Genomic DNA, 26,189 nt, shown 5'->3' with positions numbered 1-26,189 from the left:
GAATTTAATGGCTGCTTTAGCTACTTTCCATTGAAAATAGTTGGCAACACTGTGTGTTGCAGGCTGCTATCTGGCAGTTAGTCAGTATGATTGCCTCCTCTGCCTGATAGAATGCTGACATTACTGCTTTATGCAGATATAATTAAAAATTAAGTGATTTGAGGGGCTGTATGGAAATAAGTTCTCCATCTAATGTAGAACTAACATTACTGGAACAGGTTGATGCAAAGAAGGGGGGCGCCACCATAAAACCAATAAAATACAGTATAACCTCCTCTCACTCCTGCTGTATCTGCGTTGTTGGATCAGAAAGTGGAGAGAGAGGAAAAAATGAATAAATTCCATCAGCTTTAACCACAACCACAGCACTATTGCCGACTGGTAACCAAACACCTCTGACCTATGACACCACTCCACTACTTTGACCAAGGTCGAATTTGATTTTATATAATAGGAGGGGTCCGCTGGTCTCTCCAAAACATAGTTGTTTGGATAAAATGTATGTTTACAACAGAGTGCAGGATGAGCCATCAAAAACATATTAACAGGTGACAGTAAGAGAAAAGAGAGGGATTTTGATTTATAGATACTCTAAAATGTTTGTATTTTGACATATATTTTGACCAACACAGAGAACATGAAAAGGGTGCTTTTTTAAATTTCAGGATAAAGGACACAATTCAGAAAGATGTAGCATCATCGTTTATGACAGAAAACAGCCATAAAATAAAGTAGAATGTAAACTAAATTGGTCAGAAATTAGGCCAGTTAATAAATCTGGGTAAACATCATAATTGCTTCTATTTATTAAAGACTTTCTGGCTTTTACTTCTTCAAAAACATCTGGTGGCCCAATGAATGTTGCTATTTCAGATTTCTGTTTAGATTCCATATATTGTACGTAATGTGGTGTCTGCCACATTACCAGACCATTGACTCCGATCAGATAATAAAGCCAGAGAGTCCCAGCTGGAGTGTTTTAATGACATCCTCTGTGCAAAAAAGGACGTTAGTGCAGCTATCACCATTAGGAAAAGTGTATCCAGCATAATTTTAAATAAACTAAGGAGGCCATAAACCTTCAATCTGTTATATCATATTAACGTATATCCTTGATTTGTAGCTTCGAGGATATGAGCTACAAAGTATGCACAAATACAGTTTTAAATGTTTCACCTTGAGTAGGAGGCGTAAAATATTCACAACTTCCTTCCCCCTCAGATATTTGAGTACATGCACCGACGCTTATTGCTCATGTTGACAAGCTGTCTACCTTGACATGGCTTGTGGTTTTGAGATGTTTTTTAACAGGTCTGTAGCTTCACAATGCTTCTTACTAACGCCCACCATTGTCAAGATGGTGATGAGAGTTTTATAATGTACAAATTTGCAATGAACAAACATTTTCATACTGGATCTTTATGGCTAGAATCAGGAGCTGGTAATGTTTATATTAATCCCCACTAAAAATGGCCCATACTTGTGAATCATAACCATGGAAACAAAACTGCGATATTCAAATGAACATATCTGGAGTCCTGACAGGTGGAATATGAGATTATGTGTGCTTGCAACTGGTAATTAAAATTCCCAAACGCCAAATTTACAAATAATTTTGGAATGTAATTGTACAAGTTTAAGAGGACCTTGAACTGCAGACTCAAAATATTTGCCTGAACTATTGTGTCCATATGAATTTCAGTTTGTGGCTGACAGCAATTAACCTTGATGAACATATCTATTAAAGGCTGAAAAAATGTCACCTCTGATATTTTTTTCCAAATCTTTACAGTGTTGTAGATTTACGTGACATGAGAGATGAATTAGGAGGAAGTTCTACAGTGTTAATTTAAAAACATACATGAAACAAGGGAGGTTTTATTAAATATTGAACACAGTCATTGTTCTGAAGGACTGTTTGTGCAGCATCCATAAATGTTAAACTCACACTCTAAACTTTGGAACAAAAAATTGGCTGAATTGGAATGAATTGAAAACAGTTGCAAGACTGATCAGTTGCCTGGCAACAGTTTTTGTACTGGCATCAACAGGTCTTTCCAGCCTACATCATTTAAAGTCATGCTCACAGAGGTTATATGTGATAATAAAGTGTGTAAAGCATAGATTTTGAAATGACAAATATATATTTCATACTATCACGTGGTTATAATAAAATGTATGATACAGGCCAGATATGATACAAGAAATAAGCAACAGTTTTTTCCATCTTCTGCACAACACTGAGCAAAAGTACAATTGTTTCAAACAAATTTGGAGTTATGTCCCATTTATGGTAGCGCAGGTCTGAAACATCTTTCCATCGCCTCTTCCTAATCCACATTGTGTTCAGATGCGAGGCTGAGTCATCTCCCAGTTAATGTGATCACGCTGGAACAGACACAAAGCTGAGTTTCATCCTTTACTCTGGCTGATCCTAAACCCCTCTAGTCAGGATCTTTCTATAAAATATTGAATAAATGTTTAGATAAAGTAAAAGATTCCTTATCATTCCCCAAAGCAAAGTAACTTCTCCTTAATTATTTTGCATTTGCAACTGTCAGTGCCTTTGGGAAAAGAGTATGTTTGACTCTGTGTTTTTAGCATTTTCTTCAGTTATGTGAGCTGCGTAGTCCAGAAATTAAAGTTGCTCAAATTGAAGACAAAAAGACTTTTTGAACTGAGACTCAGATGTGAATAAACTACCCGGAGTAATGTAAAAACAAAGGGAAAGAAGAGAGGAGTGAAGAGGAGAAAAAGCTGTAATGATGTATGATGAAGCTGACCTTTCAATAAGCCCCGCCCCCCTAAGTTACTGTTGCTATGCCTACAAGCTTTCCATTTTCCTACAGTTAATAACAATAATAAAAGCGGATTTGCTGTTGAAATTTGTACAATTTCTTTAAACCAGATGGAGGTAGAGAAGACCTGGCTTCTAATTGCTAACGGTTACCCTACACTCCGACAGCATCCAGGACCAGCTTTCACACTATTGATATGCTAGTCGTGAACAGACTTTTTTTAAAACATAAACTGTGACCCCACACAATGTATTTAGCTAATATAATGCCTCTTGGCCTCAGAGGCCATGCTCTTACTACTGTAGGTAGTAAGCTAATGTATAGTAAGTCAAACATGCCAACGGTTGCAGCTTAAGTTATAGCAAATAAACACACTGTTCATCTATTCTCTTTTACTTTCACTTTTGTGTTTTTGGTTTTTCAAGTTTTTATAAAGTTGCAAAGTGGGATAAGCTATTTCAGGCTCCTCTGGATCCGGAAATAAAAGTCCCGATTCATTTCTCCCATGGATAATGTTATTTGACTCGAAGAGCACTTCTACTGTCTGGATCAGCATGAAAATCTCCCAGTTGAATTATCAGTATGGTAATCAGTAAGATTAACAACAGCATTACAAAATGTCTAGTTCTATGATTAAAAGTTGTAGGTACAAGCCACTGTACATATAAACTTCCGGGGAGAAGTTAATTCTGACTCCTGAAAAGCATCTTGGCATGAAACATCCAATCACAGGGCTTACTTTTTACATTTTTTTTTACATGTGTTGCTAACAGTGGGTGAAAGCTAAAACTTACAGTACCAGTCAAAAGTTTGGACACAAGTGCATCCAAACTTTTGACTGGTACTGTTTGCTGTTAAGACAACTGACAATACAGTCTGCTGCTTGAATTAATTTGTTTTTGGATTTTGTGGCATTCTGAACTCGCTACTGCTCTAATTCACAGCATCCGAAAGGCTTCTTCTCCATAGCAACAGTGACCATGGCTCATGGGTATAATTGTATTTAGAGCTATGCCAAACTGATGAACAAAAAGTGGTTTCTCAGAAACTATGTGTTGAAATAATTCTTGTGTTTCTAAATAACACTGATGCTATTGAAAACTTTGCAACACTATAACTGTATAACAATTTTCTAAATATTTTCATGGATATTTCAGCTACTTTTGTCCCTCTTTTATATTTGCTTTGGTTAAAGTAGGATATATGCTTCTCCTAGCTGCCTTAAAGCTGGAGCGCGGGACTTTTGTCTCCCCCGTCTGGCAATACGAATAAAGGAGGGCACTCAGCTGTGAATCTGAATGACAGGCACACAGAGAGGGCTGGTAAAAACACATATGTTTTGATGGTCCACTGGCCCAAAAACGTATTTTTTGACAGGCCACCGGCCCATCGGGATTTGTCCCAGTATGCCCGATGGCCAGTACACTACTGGCTGTAACCTACTGTTGTGGCTGTAAAATGGTGGATATAGATGTATATATGGATAGAATGGTGGAATTGTTTTGAGTGTCACACAACCCCCACAAAATAACTTGTTTCACTATCAGTATTTGATCAATTTGGTCCGATAACATTTAAAAAGTCTAGAAGAGCCGCATGATTAATGGCCAAACAACCAGCATGGGAATGTCATGCCCGACATGAGATTTAAAAACTCTGTATACTGTTAAATACAGAGAGATTTATATGGCAGTGACAGGCTTAATCAGCATTGTGTGAACTCATCTGGCAAGGGCTTGAATGAAATGGACATTCATTTATATGTAAAAGTTCTGCACTACAGGTTTAAAAAGGACATATTGTTATTGTAAATTGCAAGACTTTAATAGAACACTTTAATATCCTTAATGATCTCAGGATATTAATGCAAACACATTCAGCGTTTGGACTAAATCAATGCAATCTTTGTTTTTTATCAGTGGGGACAATACGGAATCACATAAAAAGGATTTGGAGCACTTCCCTTGTTCTCTTTAAGTGTCTGACTAAAAAGAATAAAATGGTGTTTGTCCCTTAAGTGTTCAGTAACATATTCAGCCTCTTTCATATGAAAGCAAGACAATCCAAGAGGATGTGTGAGTATCGAGCAACACATTGTGTAGAAGATATCATCTGGTACAATGACTGAGGTCATGTGATCAGGGACAAGTGTCATGATGAAATGAAGGTCTTCCATGGGTCTGAAAGAAAAAGGCAGCTTCCTGAATGTGGCAAGACACCGGTAATGCTGTGCAGAAATACAGTCACAATACAGGAAATGTACATGCTGTATGTACATGAACCCATAGCATTTCATGAATAATTAATCAGTACACAGAATGAAACAGGTGTGTTTGGAATGAAATATGAGAACAGTGTATATAAACCTCTACTGAGCATACAGAATGAAACGTGAGAATACTGAGTGAAACATGGGACATGTTAGGTGAAATGTGATAACAGAAATATGTAAAACTGCAATGCAATTCAAATTCTACATGTTAATCCAATATTAGCCAACAATGGAGCACAACACAACTCTGTCCCTGGGGGCTTGTCACGTCTTCGGCTTCTCCCTGTAGTGGCATTTAGGATTTTAAATGAATTAGTACATCTTGAGCAATCAGTACAATGTTTCTGGAAAGAGTAATGGGTTGCTTTGAGCACCACAAACTAGAAATGCAAATTACAAATCACTTTGCTTATTGTTTTGTTTAACTTTTCACAGTCACTTCAGGTTTGTAGTTCTTTCTTAAAGATAAGCAACCACATCTTTTTTCAAACTCACATCAGTAAGCCTTGACCTTACAGTACTGATTCTGACCTCTTTAGTTACATAATAAATTCAGTTTGTTTTGTTGGTTTGAACTACTCCACTTATTTCAGTACAAAAGTAGACCTATAAGCACTGCTGATAAGGTTTAAGGAATAGTTTTATAGTCATTTTGGGAAATATGTTTATTTATTTTCTTGCTGAGAGCAGTCCAGTAAATATGAAGGTAGCAGGAGCTAGGAGATGGTTAGCTTAACTTAGTACAAAGACTGGAAACAAGGTGAAGCAGCTACATAAAGATAATTAATTAACACATTATATCTTGTTGTTTAATCCATACAAAAACCAGAGTGTAACGACAACATAATGGTTTTATAGTTGTTATGTGCTGAGTGTAGTGACTTCCTGATGGAAGATATATAATGTTGTAATTTATGTTATGCAGATTTTGCAGATGCAGAGTAATTGTAAAGCTTAGGTACCCTGTGCCTATGTAAATGTCAATAAAGTCTCTTGAGATCCAGGCTAGTTGTTTCCCCCGGTTTCCAGTCTTCATGCTATGCTAAGCTAAGCATCTCCTGGCTCTAACTTCATATTAAATGGACAGAGATGGGAGTGGTATTAATCTTCTCATCTATGTCTGGTCAGCAAGGCAAGTCAGCAAATAACAGCAAACACCTGTCTGCACCAAAGTCATCAATCACATCATGATTGTTTCGGTTTGTTTCTCAAGCGATCTTTCAGAAAGATTTGAACAAGAAAGTAGCATATTGTATGTCATGACCGAATTGACAGTGGCATTTTCAGCCAAGCGAAAAAAACTTTACCATAAACCAAATACCATTCACCTAGATCTAATATGTGTTTCTTGGCTCCAAGAAGTCTGCTCACATCACCAGAAGTATTGCCTTGTGCTTCTTGCACCGTTGTGAAGAGAGCAGTGATGTTTAACCTTAACGCGCAGTGACCTTAGGTGTTGTGTACCATTTTCAGTTACGACTTGCCACTGTGCTCAATTCAAGCTCAAATGATTTAAACTTTATCCCTGTTGACTGCTGACCTTTCAGATTACAGTTTACCTTTCAGATTACAGTTTACCTAGATGAGTGTCTAGAGATAATAAATTTATACATATTGCTCTAAAGGCTTTTCATCAGCATTAACGTGATAGTCCTTGTTTAAAACTATAAATGATCTAATGATGTATCAAGCTCTTGGCACTGACTGCTTCAACGTAGAAACCAATGATGATTTCACTGAACACAACAATGTTTTGTCTACATTCTATGTTTGCAATACATTCTATACCACCATACTAATTCAGGAGGTAGACTGGGTCATCCACTAATCACAAGGTCTGGATCATCCATTAATCACAAGGTCGGTGGTTTGATCCCTAGCTCCTCCAGTCTGCATGTCAAAGTGTCCTTGGGCAAGATACTGAACCCCAAATTGCTCAGCCATTGGTGTCTGAGTGTGTGTGAATGGGTGAGCATAGAAACATTGTGCACTTTGGATAGGAAGGACTATATCGCTCCTAATGAGCAGGTTGGCACCTTGCATGGCAGCCTCTGCCATCGGTTTATCTTTGTGTTTGTGAATGGGTGAATGTTGAAATGTATTTTAAGGCGCTTTGAGTGGTCGAGACTAGAAAGTTGCTATATAAATGCAGTCCATTTACCAATTCCTCCTACCATATTGAACCAAGATGTGATTAGTGGGGAGATTAGTAACATGACAGTTCCTGAATAAGGGGTCATTTACCCCACTCGTGCTCCTGCTGTGAAATTCCTTCACCACAGAAACAGAACAAGCAGAACAGAATATAAAGGTACAATTACTGCTCACTTGAACAGACCAATCAGGTGCCATCAGGTCCTTTGTTCTTATTCCACAGGGAAAGCAATTCAGTGCTGAAAAGGCAATGATTGCAGTGCTCCAAAATCCAACTCCAAATCCATGGGAATACTATTAAGCTTGCAACCAGACTGTGGATGTACTGTTAATGGTGACAGACTGCTCCACTGAGACCATTATAACCATTCTGAAAGAAGAAGCAAGGCTGTTGCTATTTGGTTCCCCAGCCTACTTCTTCTTTTAGAAATGTTCCAAGCTTGGTTTAGCCCATTTCTGTGAAAAAAAGCAAATAAAAGTTTGAGGAATGAGCCTCTGACTTATCCATGTTCACCTCAAAGTGCAAAAGGTTTTGAATTTTAATACAATTGCAGAGAAAAGAGTGAAAATTTTCACCTGAGTGAAAATTTATGAAAAACACCTTCAGATTGTCAGAAAATGTAAAATGAAAACACATCATGAAAATAGCTAAGGCATTTGTTCAAGGATATGTGTTTCTTTCAATGTATTTCAATCATTAAGCAAGAAGTCTTAATGAAACACAATCTGGCAAACATGGTAGAAATCAATATTTGTGTTTGCGCAGAGGTGACTACAGGGAAAAAATGTCACTGGCAGGTATAGGCGGGGGGTCAGGTTTCCCCCTGCGACATACCATAGCTGACCATTTCTTCCTCTCCTCTCCTGCTGAGAAAGGAGGCCAAGCACCTCGAGACCCGTGGGTCAGTGTGCACTTACATCTTCATTAATAATGCATGGCCCTCCATTTGAACCAGCTGGCTCGGGAACAACACAGTTGGACATGGTGCATACCGTTGTTCATACATTAACCATATAGCCTGCTGTGGATAGGCACTGGAGAACCTGCCTTTCAAACTACTGAAATGATACTGACTCAGCTTTTACCCTTGTAAGCTGTCACATCACATATACATTTAATTTATCTATGTGTATCTATGCTATATGTATCTCTCTCTTTTTTGGGTCATGATTGCGTACAAAAACATTCTGACATATTATAGATGGATTGTGGATGGATGTTAGTGTCAAAATCTGTTGAAACCTGTTTCAATCACTTTGTTTTAATGAATAAAAAAAAGTTGATAGTTTCACATCATAATTAAAAAATATTATTGTAGGCAAAATAAATCCATCTGTATGTTAATAGATCTGAGTCAATTAGTCCCTTTACACCTTTAATTAAAATGCATCTTGTATCCAGATTGAATCTAGATATGATTTAACCTGATTACATTTACACATTATTAATATGTGTCTCCAGTGTCCACATTGAGATCTGATTGAGATCCAATTGCTCTGTGCAGCTCAAACAACCAAATGTCGAAAAAAAGAAGAAAAAAAACAGATGGTAGCCATCCATGAAGCTGTGCTATTATAAGGACTTTTGTTGCTTTTTGAAGAAGGGAAAAAAGCCGATACTTGGTCTTGTCTTGATTCCATCCATGAGTGTCTTGAATATGCATAGCTTTCTTGCTGCTTTCTTGCTTGTAGTTTATCTCACTAACTGGCTAATGGATGCTACCTCACTGATTTGGAACAGTTTCGCGTGATTACATATTTCCGTCCATGTACTTGTTGTATGTGGATTGACAACGCAATTGGATTTACACTTGTGTTCAATGTGGTTACAATGCATCCCTGACCACCCCTGGAGGTGGTTTGGCCAATTGAATCACAATCCATCCTCAATGCGTATTGGATGCATTTACACCTGTACTTTCATGTGGTCAAGAACTACTCTATTGCAATCCGATCATCCAAAATGCATTGCAATGCAAGGTCTAAAAGGGGTCACAATGTCATTTAGCAGTGCGTATTTCACTGGGAAACAGTATTTTAGACACATTATTGCATTAGCAGTATTTGAGACATACATGTAGTGCTGAATCAATTAGTTGTTTAATCGATTAGTCAATTTGCAGAAAATTAATCATCAACTATTTTGACAATTGTTCAAGACACTTATTAGGCAAAAATCGCAAAGATTCACTCCTTTCAGCTTCTGTTTTTTGTTGGTTTTATATGATTGTAAATTGGGTTTTGGACTTGGTTGGACATGGCATGCAATTTGAAGATGACACCTCTTGTGGACTTTTTAAAAATCAACTGAAAAGATCTTTGACAGATCATGAAAAGAATACTTAGGTGCAGCCCTTCATATATGATAAATGTTATTAGTTATTGTATAAGTTGTGGTTCATCATGTTTGGCCACTGTCCATTGCATTGAATAGGTTATTCTAACAAAAGTTACAATAATGGAGATTGTCATAAAAAAGTACTTCAGTAAACTATTGAATTACTGCATCCCATCTGCCTTCATCATGCTGAGAGGAAGTGCTGGCACATTCAAAGCTAAATATGGTCCATTAGGTATAAAATAGCCACCATTAGCATAAATATTGATTGCAGGGCCTGGGCCAAAAGCAACTTCACTGGTAATTTTTTAATCACATAATAGAAGGATGATATTCAACGAAGTGGATATATTATATATTTCCTGCTTCTTAATGATAGATTGTTTGGAGATCGTTGGAATTTAAAATTAATAAAAGACTCACTTCATAATTATGTGGAGAACATAAGTTGTTTTCAAAACTCATACAATGCAGATATGTGGTAGTGAGGACCATGAGCCAAGTGAAAATCTGAAATTTAAGGTTTTTAATAAGAGACTTTCATCATCTGGTCTCCTCTCAGCACCACAACATTAAATGTAATCTGTGGTGTGCAGATGCAGCTCTGCATGCATAAGATGCCTCTACGTCACACATCCTCTTATGCCAAAAAAAAGTGAGTCAAATAGGATTCAAACCTACACACAGCGTTTGTCATAACGTCATTATTTTGGGAGCCGCGGGGTCCCGGCCAATCAAGACGCTCCAGGTTTGGTTGAGGAGGAGCCCATAAGTTATTAACCTGAATGATCACGACTAACTCGGTGGGGGTGGGGGGGGGGGGGGGGGGGTGGGGGGGTGAAAATATGATGGTCATAAATCCGTGATTTAACTTCAGTGGACGCCTGTGAGTCTGCACCAAGGTCTCCTCCTGCCACAACTGCCAGCCAGCAAGCTGCGTGTGTGCTCAGACGCTGAGGGAGTAGCTGAGGAAGGGTTTAAAAAAAAGAAGAAGAAAAAAAAGGAAAAAGATTTCAGCACCGGAGCTGTCCACGGCTCTTGGAGAAGTCTATCGCCGCTTAAAAGGAGAAACTGCTTCCGACTGTAAATTTTCCTCTGTGGGACTCTGAGGCGGACGGAATAATAAACTGCTGTGCCATTCATCTCTCTCCGGGGCTACCGACTGGCGAGTAACGGCGCACATACTTCATTTGAGCAAAGTCTTGCCATGCTGGACGGCCGAGTGTAAGACAGAAAGGATAAAGTCCCAATAAGTCGCGGTGAACACCAGCCTTTACCCTTTAACGGTGAGTCCACACTGGCTGCTCGGCTTTTCTCATACCGCTCTTTAAAATGTTACATAACAAACTGAAAACTGCCATGCTGGTCTGCATTCAGTGTTTTGTGTTGATATTGGAAACATGGGTTGTGAACGAGACTAGGTGGATTTTGCCGGGAAGCCTCATTACAGATGCTTGTATGAGACGCATATTTAGGTCAGCATCCACATGGGTGTGGATGCGCGCTTGCTTGCGTTTGTTATCAAACTACAGGAGTTCCCATCGCTATCTCTAGTGGCTTTAGCTGTCTTTGTGTCCCTCTCTTTTTATAGCCGTGCACTTGTGCGAAAAATCAGCAAAAATTAGAGTAAACAGCCCAAATTAGGGGAGTTCTTGGACTGTAGTTGGTGCATGTGCGTCATTTGGAGGATGAGCACCAGGCTACTGCCTTTTTCTACGACCTTTTAAGTTGTATCAGGAGGGATTCTGCAACTAATGGCATGGCTGGGCAATTCTGCTCCTGCTTGCAGCAGAAATGCTGTAGTTTGCTCAGTCTCCAGCTGCTCTGTTCACTTTTCCCAGCACTGTCCCATAGGGGAGTGCTGCTGTCCATTAAGCCCCCCATCAGGCTTTGTTTTGTTGTTATCTCCTGGCCCATATAGGTGCACAAACAAGCCAATTTCAGTGTTAACCTTGGAGTGAGTCCTGCTCCTCAGTCTGTGACAGATCCCTGCAGTCTGAGCTGCTTCACTGCTGCCTGCTCCGCGGTTATTGTCAGACTCTCTCGGAGCGTTTGGCTGGCACAAGCTCTCTGCCTGGCAGCGCCTGAATGCCAACGTGATGTCTCCAGTCTAACGATGCATTGAGATTTAAATACCTTCTCTTCTATTCTGGCACATTTATTTTGTCAGTTCACAGGCTGAATTTCAAAGCTCCACATACATTTTAGCTTTGAGCATGTTATGTTTTTTTTGTGGGGAATGTTGTTTATGTACAAACACAAGGATGTCAGAGTTGTTGTTTCGTGCACATAGCAGTGTGTTTATTCCAGAGGCAATGAGGAATGTGATCAGTGCAGCACACAGGCATTAAGACAACCATCCTTAACCTATTTGATTTGATTCATTTAGCTCTGTGTGTCTGAGTGCACGTACATTTGCGTGTTTTAAATGCTTGTTAATGATTCCACTCACTAGCTATTGCAAGGCTCTGGGTGAACTCGTTAGTGTAATTAGTTCCAGATCTTTGCTTCCCTGGTCCATGGGTGAGATCTTCGGCTAAAGGGGGATTCATTCCCATGAAAAGGCGTGCTGTTTGGTGCTCCCATTCAAAAAATACCCCCCCAAACCCACCCCCTTTCTGAAACAAGGAATGAAAAGGAGGGCTGGTTGGGATTCTAATCAGCACATACCAGTGACATCCAACAGCTTTGGGAAGGGAATCATACAGTCAGAGGAACACACACCCACATGACATGAGAGTAAAGCCAGATACAGTTCAGCATCCTTTTCAAGCCTTTATGACGTAAAATGCATGAATACATAACAGTGTGTCAGACGAGTTTGGCTTGAAAAATTGGGTCTTTTTATGATCTGTTGACTAGTAGGTAATGGTACTGAAAACTGCAGATTTATTGCTGTTTTGTTTGTCATGTAATGCCGTGGTTCCTAACTTGCAACTTGAGGGCTCCTAATTGGAGTTGTCACAAGATGGAAAAAAAATTCTGTTAGATCCTTTTTTTTCCTGGCTTTTATCTTACTTTTGCCTGAGAAGTACTGGATACATCCTCTCCAGGTCTCTGAAAAGACTTCCAGTGAAACAATCTGAGAGGGAAAAATCACTCTTTGGTTATAGCTAAGGCTATAACCTGGATCAGAAATAGAAATTGCTTCATTTAAAAAGACTGTTGTAAGGTGTTTTGGTAATATGGATTACTGGAAATAATAGACTGGAAAAAATGCAAAATTACTTTATATAGTACCAACCAAACAGTTTTGACAAATACATTTAGAAGAAAACGTGATTGTTTCCACATTGTTAAGTTTTCTGTGGAGTGATCATAATAGGTCCATCTTGAAAGGTGAAGTTATTTTAACTTAATTATTGAACATGGCAGTCTGTTACATAATGACAGTGACCTTGTACAACATCTCCAAGCAATATCCTCTTGGTTTTTCTCAGTGGCACCCTGCCAGCCAAATGTGCATCTAATGACAACAGCTAATATGAACAATTCTAACTCAAAGAATAATACATCTCTGTTAAAGAATTGACTGTAGTTGGTGTGGGCTATTTTCCTTAGAATGATAAATGACTGTTATATGAGCTCTTGTAGATCTCAATAACTTCCCCATGGTGACACAAGGGCAGTAGAGGAATGAATACTAATATAGACCTTAAGGTGTCTTTGGGGACCTCTAATACACTGCTGCTTACAGGAGAAAATGGATTCCAATTCAAAGTAAAGATAAATTTCCTGTTTAAGCATAATATGCTAGGCCCTAGCCAATAGTCCAAGAGACAAAAGTATATCCACCAGCATGATTTTTTCTTATCTCTCTAAGATGCATAACATCCACAAAATGACTTCAGGTGGAAATAAGAATTTCATAAACACAGAAGCATGATGACTGAACACTAGTCCGGTGTTTTGGATGCTGCTGTTGTTGTGAACTGATAGTGGGAGTTTGTGTGTTTTGCCCGACATGGTCTGGTAGTGTTCAATTGATAAGTGAAGTGTGGGGAGACTACAAAAGGAGTACTCAGAGGAGCAGAAAAAAAAGTCACAATGATTTGAAGAGCACTTTGGTGCCACCTCCCTTTGAAATTATCAATATTTAATTAAAGCAAGGTACTCCTTAGAGCTTCATCTTTGCTCATCACAGTCTATTGCTTAAACAAGACAAGGGCCTGAATGCATACTGAACCTGAAATATTGCAAAAGTATCTGATGTGTCAGAGAAAATGTTGAGACAGAAGGAATGATTTGCTTTTCAGTATCACAAAAAAGATTTTTCACCTTGGAATATGGAGGAATACAGGAAAAGTCATCCTGTCACATAGTATAAAGCATAAAAATGAGTGAATTGCTGATATAATTCACTACTTAGAGAATATTCTATCGCAGTGCAGCTTGACAGAATAACATTTCCTCAGCCATATATGTCAGGTTCTGCCCTAAGGAGTGGCCCTGTTTTCCTTCCCTTCGTCCAGATCTTTTTTTATCCAGGGGCATTTAAATCATTCAGAGGGGTCTGGGAAGGAGAGCAGAGCAGCGGAGGCAGCTGCTCCTGCAGGAGCCAAGCAAACGTCAAGCCTGAGGGGGTTTTACCCCATCCTCCTGAGCTTGTATTGCCCTCAAATGTAATACTATGGGTGAATTTGGGAGACTGTTGAGCCTTAGTCACAGTGACAGTGTCTATCAGTTATGATAACATTGTGTTCACCAAAATAATTGCTGAGATCTGGAAATACAGAAAAATCACTAGAATGATGTCTGAAGGTCAGCCAGACTATCAGACAGGTTGTAAACAATAATAGTTTTAGCCACATTATCTAAACAACTTTGGAGGTAAAACCAAAACTGAGGGCATCTGAAATATTTAATTAAGACCTGAAAGTTTAATTAAGAAGTCAATCTATAAACCGTGATGAATGTTCACAACAAACAGTTTGGATAATAATATTACTGTTCCTTAATTTTGTCTTCCAAATGAAGTTTTGCTAACCTAGAGGCTTGTTTAAAGACGTACTCCAGCAATTCACACTGGATCCCACATTTCACACAATGCAACTGGATAGAATATTTCATTAGAATCTCAATGCCTTGTAAACACCCATGTCTTTTTTTTTTGATTAATTGTTTTGAGTGATTTTTTAAGGAAAAATACAAAAATACTCAGGTTCCAGTTTCTTAAATGTGAACATTTACTGGTTTCTTTAGTAAACTGTATATCTTTGGGTTATGGACTGTTGGTTGGGACAAAATAATTAGCTTTGGGAAGCGGTGATTGACATTTTTCACCATTTTCTGACATTTCATAGATCCAGCAGCTAATCAATTAATCAAGAAAAAAAATTGACAGATTAATCTGTAATGAAAATAAATGTTAGTTGCAGCCCTAAATTTGTTGTTGCCAGCCCAAGCTGGTTTAACCCTGATGACATCACTATGAAATCAACAGCATTAGTCTCTCAGACTTGACCAAGCTCCTCCAGAGACACAGAAGACATTATACTGGCTAAGTAGCACTAAACAATCCCCCTTAAATCCTCTTTGATCAAATGACTACTTGAGTTTCTTGCTCTCTTAGTCATTTTTTTAAATCTGCGTTCCCAGATTTCAGCAATGAACTTGGTAAATGCAATTTATTATGAGGATAGGATTGACTACAAAAATATGACCAAAGTTTTAATAAACGGTTTGATAAATGTGGATATATGCATCTTCTTCAAAAGGTATTTGTGTCTTTGTTGTAAATAGAATACTGTCATGGAAGGAAAACAAATATATCACCAATCTCTCATGTGAGCTTGAAGTGGATGCAGGTGTTGAGCTGCACAAATATGCTGTCAGTCAGGCAGGAAAAGGTTGAGCAGTTTGACAGGCTTGTGGTCAAAAGCTTTAGGATCTCAAGACTTGCAAGGCAACCAAGTGGCAGGTTACCCAGCGCTATCTAATAAACTAAGGTATCAAAGCGAGCCACTGACCCATTTGTGTCAGAATCAACTCTTACTCAGAGGGGAAAAAAACACGAGGCCATTATTTAAAATTCATAAGTTAACCTGAAAATGACAAGGTCTCCTGTGTGCTCAGACATTTTTCTCATCAGCATTGGCTTCACTTCCAGCATAGTTTAGAGAATGCAAATGGTGAGAGGTGCATGCCTCTCTAGCATCCTGTCTTCATCTTCCCTCTGGCATCATATAATTTCCCGCTACATACATGAATGTAGATTTCTATTACAATCTATTATTGAATTCTTTTGAAAAATGAGTTGGGGCACAGGATTTATTAATAATGCAGGAAAATAGGCATTGTTGTTCTCTCTTTTGTTTTTTTATTAAGATCATGAAAACTATTGGTTATTAATATTGTTTTGTCATTAATAATCGTAAATGCAAGTTTGCTTTCCTTTGAGACATGAGAGATATGATATTTTGACTAAGAGGTATTACTCAATGTTTTCTCTCAGGGTTTGATTTTCAAAGGATATTGAAATTATATTCATGCTATTACTGCTGGCATTGATTTGATGGAGTACATGAAGGCTCTGGCATTTGTAATAGTACTTAGTTTACTGTTATTGTTTCTGATGTTTACTCCCAACTGTTTATGAAGCCTATTCACTTTGCTAGCCATTAAAGAACAATTTGTTTATTCTTGATTATCTCATCTGAAATGGCAAGGTCCATTATCTGCACTGTGCAGTAATTGAGGATCTAGCTGTGGTGCCAGCATTTAGCTAATATGTCAACCATACCATTATTCTGAGCCTCGCCTTCAAGCATTTCAAACTTGCTTTTTCCCTGTGCAGAGGAGACAGTTTACAAGCTGGTCCTTGCAGGCATCTCTGGCATCTAAAGGCTTTCGTTGTCTGATGTCGGTGCCGGCACTGCTCTGAGCCAGAATAGGAAGGTCACTTCAGTGGATAATCAACCCCCTATAATCATCACTGTGGCCTCTTGTATTGTGATCACGATATCTACAGTGCAAGTATGAGCTGTCTAGATGGTTTCTCTGCATGTATCTGAAAATCGGCTAATACAAGACTTCTTCTAACCTTTTTCTCAAAGGTTTACATAATTGGTTCCCAACCTTTTTGGCTTGTGACCCCTTATAGCCAAGCAATGCCTACTCCTCACTGCCTGTCACAGGTTGCATAATATGTCTGTTACCTGTGAGCTGTTCAACCAAAGAATGTTGTTCCCTTCTTAGATAGTTTTTTAGTCTGGAAGAGGAAACTCTCTGTGTTTTACAAGCAAAAAAGAACAAAGACTTCTTATTTTGTGTACTAGAAATGTGTTCTTCTTTGTTTCTATCTTGTTAATCATCTCATGCCTTCAGATGTATTTTGTGACCCTTTGGGGCTCTGACCCCAAGTTTATGAACCAATGGTTTAGATTATGTAATAGTCCTGTAAAGGGCTGCATATGTCCTTGCATACAAGGACATGTTCCTATGTATATGATACATATAGATATAATTCATGCTTATGATTGGTTTGCTGGGGTGGCTGAGTGGTTACGATACAGGACATACTGTACACAGTTACCAAAATGCTCTGGTTTGATTCCAGCCAGGGGCCTTTGTTACATGTTTAAGAATTAATTTTCCAGTTTGATATTTGTTATACAATGGGCATTTTGGCAGGTTATTGTTTAATCAGAATGTTGGGAGGGAGGGGTATTTGAAGATAGACACATTTGGATTCTGTTAAATAATTTACTCACTGTAAACAGACATTATGATGAAATATCTGTTCATTTCCTTTCCCCCTGCTATCTAAAAACCAATCCCAACCGCTCCTGCATTAAAATAATGGAACAAAACCTTTCAGCCTAAGCTCATCTGTGCTAAAAGACAACAGACTGAGCTGATTGTCATTCTTGCAGTCAGGATAACAGTCTCACCAGTATTCCACTGGCCTACATATGTGTATTTTAATCATTTTATATTCTCAGCATATCCCTTTCAGTTATTAGACTGCAGGAGGGTAACTTGAAAGACTGACCTTTTAAATGATGTGGTTGTCCTTGAGGAAGACAATCAATCAATGTATCCTAATGTTTTCACAATTCATGACTTGGCACTTATTATAATATATATGCAATTAAAGTACATTTTGTACAAAGAGGAAATGATAGAAAGTGTGTACAAGTTAATATTAGTTGAGCAAAACAAATGAAAAAAAGAAACACAAACATTCTTTTAAAAGCAATTTTTCCAATTAATATTTTTGTTTTCTGAGCAGTAACAAGCCATTTCGCCACTGTCTGCCATTTTTTAAAACTTTTTGTCCAACCCTAAGCAGCTCTTCTATGCCTATTATGAGCTTTGGAACAATACAGTCAATCAACAAAACAAGTGAGTGATTTGAGTAAGCATTTTGGAGTATACTTCATTATGTAATTTTTGGAATGTGAATTCTACATACTCAAAACATGGTTACAATTAGTCACCTGGGACACCTGCTAATAAATCCCTTCCCACTGCAGGGGTGGCGTACGTTAGCTAATTTGGCCTTTGACCTCCATAAAGAGAGATGCCTTCTAAAATAGATATTCATTCCAGGAATCAATAAAGTATCACTTTGCTTGTGTTTTGTCTGTATGTAGGCAAATCAAACTGCAACTAACATTCAAGGAGCTTTTAATGTTGATTTGTTTTAACTGTGATGACGTGTCATCTCACTGTTTACATCTTGAAGTTTTTTATGGATCGTTCAAATGTATGAAACCAGAGAGAGTGCAGCCTATGTTTAAGTCTGTGCAATACAAATGTGTGTCGTATCTTGTCTATGAAGCATCAGTCCACCAGCAGGCTAAGAACATAAGGTCTCTGCAGGCTATTAGAGTAGCTTGGGAGGAAGAGAGAGGGAATGACTCCCATTTCACTTCTAATAAATGCGATTGAATTTCACACAAGCACTTATGTGGAGCGTGGATAGATGGGATTGCATTTCAGAGCAAAGACACATGTCCCATAAGTACCATGTAATCAACTTGAATCTATGACGGCGCCTTTTTTCAATGATGGAATTTATGGTTGGGTCTCACTTAAGTGGAAATGAGAACAAAGTCAGTTCCTATCTTTTTTTTCCTTTTTTTTCTTCTTCCACATACCGTAAATAATTACACTTAATGTCTCCAGGAATTATGCAATCACCTGAAAATATTTGGTAAAGATTTCCTAACCAATGCAAAATGAAACTGTTTTGGCATTTCAGACAAATTCTTGGCAGTTTCAGTGTTAGCTTTAATGACCAGCAAAAACTCATCAAGAACTGTCTGGGATAGTGAAGACAATTTTCTCCTTTGGGATCAATAAAGCTGATCTTATCTTATCTCAAATCATTTCACTTAGTGAGCATTCGAAAATTCAAGAAAAGGTAAGTCAGAGTTGACATCCATGCGTGGCTGAAATCAGCAAGTTGTGGTGATTGATACTGTGTATGAGTATTCTACTGGGACCAATAAAAACAAGCACACAATTTGTATGCACTCCCTCTATTTGGATTTTCTGAACTCAGAGCAAAATCAGGCCTCCTGAGAATATTAAGGAAGTTAATTTACCAATCATTAAACAGGTGATGGTTTATGCCAGCCCACAGACTGAAAAGGGCAACCTTTGGGTCAGGAAAGTCACACCACCAATAATCCCTGGCCAATTCAGAAAATTTGGTTGGGGAAATAGGATAATGGGAAACACCTCATTCAGCATAAAATGGAGATTCTCTTGAGCTTTTGAATGAATGTGACATATTGCTGACAACAGGCATGCATGTGTGTATAGATGTTAGATATTTTCCATCTTGGTTTGACTGCTAACCTTTTAAGGGATCGGTTCTATTGCCTTTACCCAATATAATGCTGGTGAATGGCACGTTGGATGTGCTGCTCAAAGCAGTGAAAATTTGTTAGTGGTCAACAGTTGTCATAGGGACTATTTCTTCAGTAGAAAGTAGGTCAAATGAAAACACTTCACAGTGAGGTCTGCGGAGCTTCCAAGAGTAACTGGGACATTGTGACTGGAAGGACACACTGCTGACCCTTTATCAGTGCTGTGAACATCACAAGCAAAATTCTTTTCACCTACATTATATCAGGGTGAAGGCACAAATCTTGGACACTATATCTAAAAACCTTGACAAATAAAAACAGAACTTTCTTCATGGCTAGATACTATGAAGGGAAAGTGAATTTGCCAGCTTTTGTGCGCTATAATTTGTATGTTGGAAGAGATACAAAGTGTATGTGTGTAAGTGTCTGTTAAAAATTTGATTTATTAGTCTGTAGCATTGCTATCTCACTATTAAGTGTTGGATTTATCAGGACATTGACAAGCAGTTATTCATTGGCAGGTAGATGCATGTCATCCTTCATATGATGAGTTTTGGAGAGCCACAGACACATTAGAGCAAAGTATAGATTTCTGCATCGATACTGTATCCCTTACTCATGGTGGTATGGACAGGAAGATGAGTGTATGACGGCACAGTTGCTAATGTTGTCTTAAATATTTGCCACAGTTGCAGGGGCCCTAAGGTCTTATTTAGGATTTGAATTCTCATATCTGCTGTGTAAAAAAAATGTGCAATTTTTCCAGTGTGCTGGGAATTGTGAGACCTACTTTCTTAGTTTGCACCTTTATATTTTCCACTTTTCCACATAATAATAATAATAATAATAATAATAATAATAATAATAATAATAATTATTATTATTACTATTAATCGTGGCCTCTATCAGTTCTTTTTTCAATCCCTTTTCTCAGAGTTTCAAGTCATTTTTGAAATGGCTGATCTTGTCCACTCCGTATCATTTTGATTTGGAGCTACCACTGTAGGACATTCATATGTACATACACAGTACATGAGTGGATATTCATTGACAAATACTGCAGGTGTGGAGTGTATATATGTTCTGGTCTTGAATACAAGGTTTGTTAATCTTGGATAATAACTGTGCCATTGTGGGTCAGGGTTATGATAAAATTTAAATGCAGAGTACTCTTGTAACTGTTCTCTGTTTCTTTCTCTCTCCATCTTTCTGTAGCCATGGGAGTGCTCATGTCAAAGAAGCAGCAGATGGAGAAAGTGCAAAAATGCAGCGCCGTCGTCTCTGCCTTCCAGGCCGGCATTAAGGATCGTCCTGCCCCAGCCAAACAGGCAGAAGGAGAAGTGGAGGAAGGTGATGCGCCCGCTAAAACTTCATCCAGTCCTGAGGAGAAGAACACTGAGGAAGCAGAGGAAGGGGAAACAGACAACAGCGCAGGCCCGTCGACTTCCCAGCAGGCCTCGGCATCAGTGAGGGATGAGTGTAAGGTCAACCAAGAGGCTTGGTCAAGGTTACGGGATGGGAAAGGAGTGGAGCCTGAAGATCTTGACAAGAGCCACCAGCTCACACCGCCTACTTTTGTGCGGCCCAAGAGGGAAGCTGATGATGATCAGCTTGTGGAGGTGGAGCTGGGAAAGAAAGAGCAGGTATTAAATGATGGCCTAAGGTAGCACATAAAGAGGTGGCTAGTGATCTGGTATATATGTCATTGAGAAGCCATGCCCAGGCTGTTATTTAAATCAAGAATATATATTTAAAAATCATTTTACTTGATGACAAAACACACATTATAAATTCGCAAGTCCTGGGATTAAAGAGACGTCTCTGAGATGTCAAAGAATCACCATGGCAACAGCAGAAAATGATCTCTTTTCCTCCCCCAAGTTAGGCATTATGATAAAGCAGTTCACCCAGACTCAAGAGAACTCTCAAGCTTTATCTAAACACCCTTGTTGAAGGTGAGACAGTATGGATTTGAAGTTGTTTTCTGCCAGGCCATTTGTTTCCACACTAGCTGTGAGACATGTTTGTGCGTGAGGGCTCTTCACAGTGAGAATCTTGTGGGCGGGCTGCATTGGCTGGCTCCGAGAGGTGACCATATCCAGGGCGACGCTGACTAACAGGGGATGGAGTTCACGGGAGCACTGACACCATCAGGTTTTCTATTTTGGAAAGAGTAAATACTGCATTGTAACTTAATGCACTGCTGATGCTGCACTTTAACAAGAGGTACAGGAATAAAAGCGTCTACCTTCAATAATAATAGATATGTACATGGGAATGTTGAAAGACTGAAACAGACGAAAAAGGATATCATCCATGGCTGTGCCAGACCACAATGAGTATCAGTCAGGCTAATGCTTCATGACAAATTATCACAAAACCTAAAACCATGGCGTTAAATTGGTTTTCCATCTGTTCCATCTTTTAAATATAAAGTTCTCCTCTTCTTAGGTCAAGAAAAGTGTGAGCCTTGTCTGTAGACATTGCATCCCTTTTCACATGATATGCTGATGACACTCAGCTGTACCTTTGTGTGTTGATGATGCAAATAATTCTCCACTGTAACATTAAAACAGAAAAGTAAAGCAACAACAACAAAAAAAACAAAACAAAAACAAAACAAAAAAGTCCTTGTTTGCAAGAAATATCAAAATCTAAGATTGCTATAAAATTTATGAGTGGACTCATGCTTCCAAGAGGCTGAATCTTTTCTATTTTTGACATTCAGTGAGCTTTACTCTAGCACAGCCCTCAGGCCAAAATGTTAACTGTACACACAAGATATCTCATACAATAACAGGCAGACTACAGTCAAATTCACTGAGCATACTCAAGCTCCCAAGGGGATGAACCCTCTTCTATTGACCCCATGGCCTTTCCTTTAGTACTACCTTTACATTCTCAGTCCTATTACTGGGAAGACTCTTAAGTGCCCTTTCACACCTGTAGTTCGGTTGATTTGGTCTGGTTCATGTTCACACTAACTTTTTAGAAACAAATCAATATCTGTAAATATAAAGATATGCAGGTGACTAGTATCAGTCTTGATTAGACTGTCTTGGTTACTGTCATCCTTCAGCATCAGTTCTACATGGACCCATGTGGGAAAATCAAATTCTGGTGACTGACATCAAGTCATGCAGCATTTTAATGCTTCTTATGTGTATATTTATGTTCTTTGAAGTCTCAAAGAGCTCTGGAAGAAATAACAGATTATGAGCAGCATTATGAATATTATTAGACGGCAAATGAACTGAATGTTATGAGACAGGATGAAAAAGAGGCTTCTTGTATGGCAATATTACTGGGGGGATTATTGTGGGGTGGCCATGTCACAGACTTTTTAATGGACTGCCATGGTTAAACTGCACAAGACCATTTGAAAGCAGTTGGGTTGTTTGGTACGCACACCAGAGCCTTCACACCAGTCAAAACAAACCATAGTAAATGGGAAAATGCATCAGAGTTTGTTTTTAAAAGAACCAAACATCTATGGTGCAGGTATATTCAGGACACTTGATGTAAATGGAGTCATCAGGACATGAGAGGTAGGCCGTAACTGTAAGATAAGCAGTAACTGAGGAAATTTGACAGGGTTTCATCTATGATGTGTCTACAGCCCCGAAGCCGGTGATGTGGCACTAAAAGACAACCAGTGTTGAAACTGACAATGTATTTTTGTGGTTAACCAGTCAAGCAGTCATTTTCACTGGCTTGACAGCTGAGTACATCCTGGCTGCAAATGGAGTCTACAGAAAAGTCAGACAAAGACTGACAATGAACATGTCAGATGAGGGCACACATATCGGTCTTCATGTCAAAGGCGACACTTCAATCTAAGAACATGAGCACAACACAAACTACTAATACATCATACAATACCACACTCCTCACCTGTTATTCTCTTTATGTAGCCCAGATATCACAGTTTCACTAACACTGCTCTGTTTTTACCTCAGCCACCGAGCGATGAGATGTGTGACGTGTGTGAAGTGTGGACGGCTGATGACCTGTACCCCTGCAAAATTTGCACTCGGGTGTTCCATGACGGCTGCCTGAGGGAGTTGGGCTACCTGCGTGCCGAGGCCTTGCAAGAGATGAGAGATACAGCCCACACTGTTACTGGCTGGAGTTGCTACTATTGTGTAAGCCTGCACAACTCACTGCCAATGTTACTTTCTGAATAACAAACATGCAGTTTTCATAAATGCAGATAGATGGACACATACCAAAAAAAAAAAAAAAAAAAAAGTCCTGTTGGCCTGTGTGTTATCAAGGAATTCTGGAGGATTATGTCTGCAAACCTCCATTCTGTGCAGTATTTTCAGTCTGTGGTTTTTTATTTGACTGTTGACTTGCCACCATTCCATCCTGGTTTTTATCATAGAGCGATGACTACTTCGCTGGGAACATTTGTGGCTAATGATATTAGTCATGAGGGAACAAAGGATTGGGAAAAAAAACTTTATGTGTTATACTTATTATTCTAATGTACCTTGTTACTTGATAAACAAATCTTTATTTTTTATATAAATAGATTGTCTTCTTGAGTAATTCCATGAGATCATAAGGTGTCACAAACAGGATAAAGGTGCCTGGGGACAATCCAATGCTACAGAGAACAAGTACAGACTCAACTCACTGATTCATGGTTATTACAAAGAAACAGCCACATGTGTTTACAGGTAACAAATCACAGCATTAAAAGTAGATTTTTTACAGTATTGCCTGAAAATAAAATGGAATGTTTGGAAGAAGGAAGACAAATTTCAGCATTATTTCCATTTTTTTTATTTTGAACATGTTAAAAGAAAATAAGAAATATAATATATATAAGCAATAATCAACATCATAAAAATATGTAAGCAAGAAAACATCAGCAAACATATATGTCAAAATCCCAGTAAACAATTCAAATAAGGTATTCCATGTTCAAAAAGGAGGAGAAAAAAGTTTTTCTAGTCTTACCCTGCCCCCCTCCCCCTCTTTTTTTTTTTTTTTTTTTTTTTTTTTCTTTAACATAAAACTTTTATGACTAATATGATATGATTATAATCTGGTAATTACCAATTTGGAACTCCATGAATTTTCAAATGATAATAGCCTGTAATATTTTAAAAACATGAACCTATATTGCCTCATTATTATTAGATTTGCTATTTTTAATCAAAATATTACACTGATATAATCTTATTATTGTTAGCAGGTAACCAAAATGTTACTATGCAATTACTAAATATTTCTGCCACATTGTTTTTAGATGTGTTTCCTCATTATTACCTCTTTGTTTCTGGCACCTTAGTACCCTGTTACAAACATTTCTCTCTAATATTACCTAGATATACTCATTAATAATAATGGGGTATTGCCTGTTATTATGTACCTTTGTTAATGACTTTCTATTACCTCTTTATTATCAAAATATTACCTTGGTTTACAGAGCTTGAATGTCAAGTGCTACCTCTAAACCTTTAAAAAACAACCACAGCATAGGAGGAAAAGCACAGGTGGAACTAATATTGTTATTGGCTCTGTTTTCATTTGTTCCATCTGTCCCAGTAAGCCATAACAGTGCACAATTTCTGGACCCTGGAACTCAGACATTTAAATGTACTGCAGACATTATTCATTTCATTAACACTGCTTTTCCTGCTATGACTTTGTCTATACATTCTTTTATTGTTGTTTGGCCAACTAATTAATGTTAATTAGCTACAGCTGACTTTATGTAAGTTATAATTAAAACAGCGCTCTTTCAAATTGCAACTTCAATATAAAAACAATTAATTGTTCAGCCCAAGCACTGACAAACAACCTATTTAATATATGTTTTTATCTTATTTTGATTAGAGTTCAAATGAAGTGAGGCAACCTTCTGGAGGAATTTTGAGTGTCTTTTTAACAATAAAACAAATGTTCAACTTCTCATCAGGAATTCAAGGCCAATGCCAAAAGTGATGACTCTCTGGTGTTCATCACACCGTGAGAGGCATAATGCAGTCTGTTTTAATTTAAGCATAAACAGCTGAAGAGTGCTTTTGCCGGAGGACTCTTCAGAGTAGAGTAGGGGCTTCTCTGTCCTTTGCCAGCCCTGAGAATGTAAATCACTTGCCAAACTTGGTCTGAGAAGGGAGGGGGGGGGGGGGGGGGGTTGTTTCCACACAATCAGAGAAAAGACACTGAAAGGTCCACTTTCTTTGGCTGGCTTCTGAGGTGTGTGAGGAATGATGGTGAAAGGAGAAAATTCAGTGAGAGAGAGAAAGAGAGAGATATGTTTTATTTAAATTGTGAAATTGTGTCCTCGTAGCAAGAAACCAGCTATTTTGTTAGCACATGACAGTCAGCTGTTACAAATCCCCCACTTCTGTAGCATCTGACATTTAATTTCACGCAGGCACAGGAGACTGCTGCTGGCAGATGGATTGGGTTTCCTTGACAGTGGATTTACAGTCAGCCTTCAAAGCAGGCTGCTGCATGTATGGCTCAGTGGCAGCCAATCAGACAGAGGAAGGGTTCTTGTGCACAAGCTTCTCTATCATTACAACACTGACTTCTTTTTTGATGCTTACTGCTAGCTCCTAAGGGTCTTACGGGCAAATCAATGTCATGCTTCAGTTAAAGTTGAGGAGTCCTCGTTAAAGGGTGGCTTCTGGCTTCTCTTTCATCATCCTGAATACCTTTTATTCAGTTAGTGTTCCACTATTTAAATGATAGAGAATAAACTGTAGGTAATAGTAGAGTGTTCATTGATTTTTTGGCCACTGGGCAGCAGTGGAACAAGCTAGAGACATTTTAATACCATATGT

General features: G+C 38.5%; 1 protein-coding gene across 1 annotated transcript in view; it reads left to right on the top strand.

Annotated features, from left to right (window-relative positions):
- The first annotated feature begins 10,418 nt into the window (after positions 1-10,418).
- phf24 (PHD finger protein 24) overlaps positions 10,419-26,189 on the top strand; it is a 30,921-nt gene continuing 15,150 nt past the window's right edge. The window contains exons 1-3 of the mRNA XM_042395603.1: positions 10,419-10,848; positions 20,599-21,026; positions 23,343-23,528. Coding sequence (XP_042251537.1) covers positions 20,601-21,026; positions 23,343-23,528 — 612 coding nt within the window. The 5' untranslated portion in view covers positions 10,419-10,848; positions 20,599-20,600. The remainder of the gene's footprint in view (positions 10,849-20,598; positions 21,027-23,342; positions 23,529-26,189) is intronic.

The sequence above is a fragment of the Thunnus maccoyii genome, chromosome 19, assembly GCF_910596095.1.
Source record: "Thunnus maccoyii chromosome 19, fThuMac1.1, whole genome shotgun sequence".
NCBI lineage: Eukaryota > Metazoa > Chordata > Actinopteri > Scombriformes > Scombridae > Thunnus > Thunnus maccoyii.
This window is presented reverse-complemented; position numbering and strand designations above follow the sequence as displayed.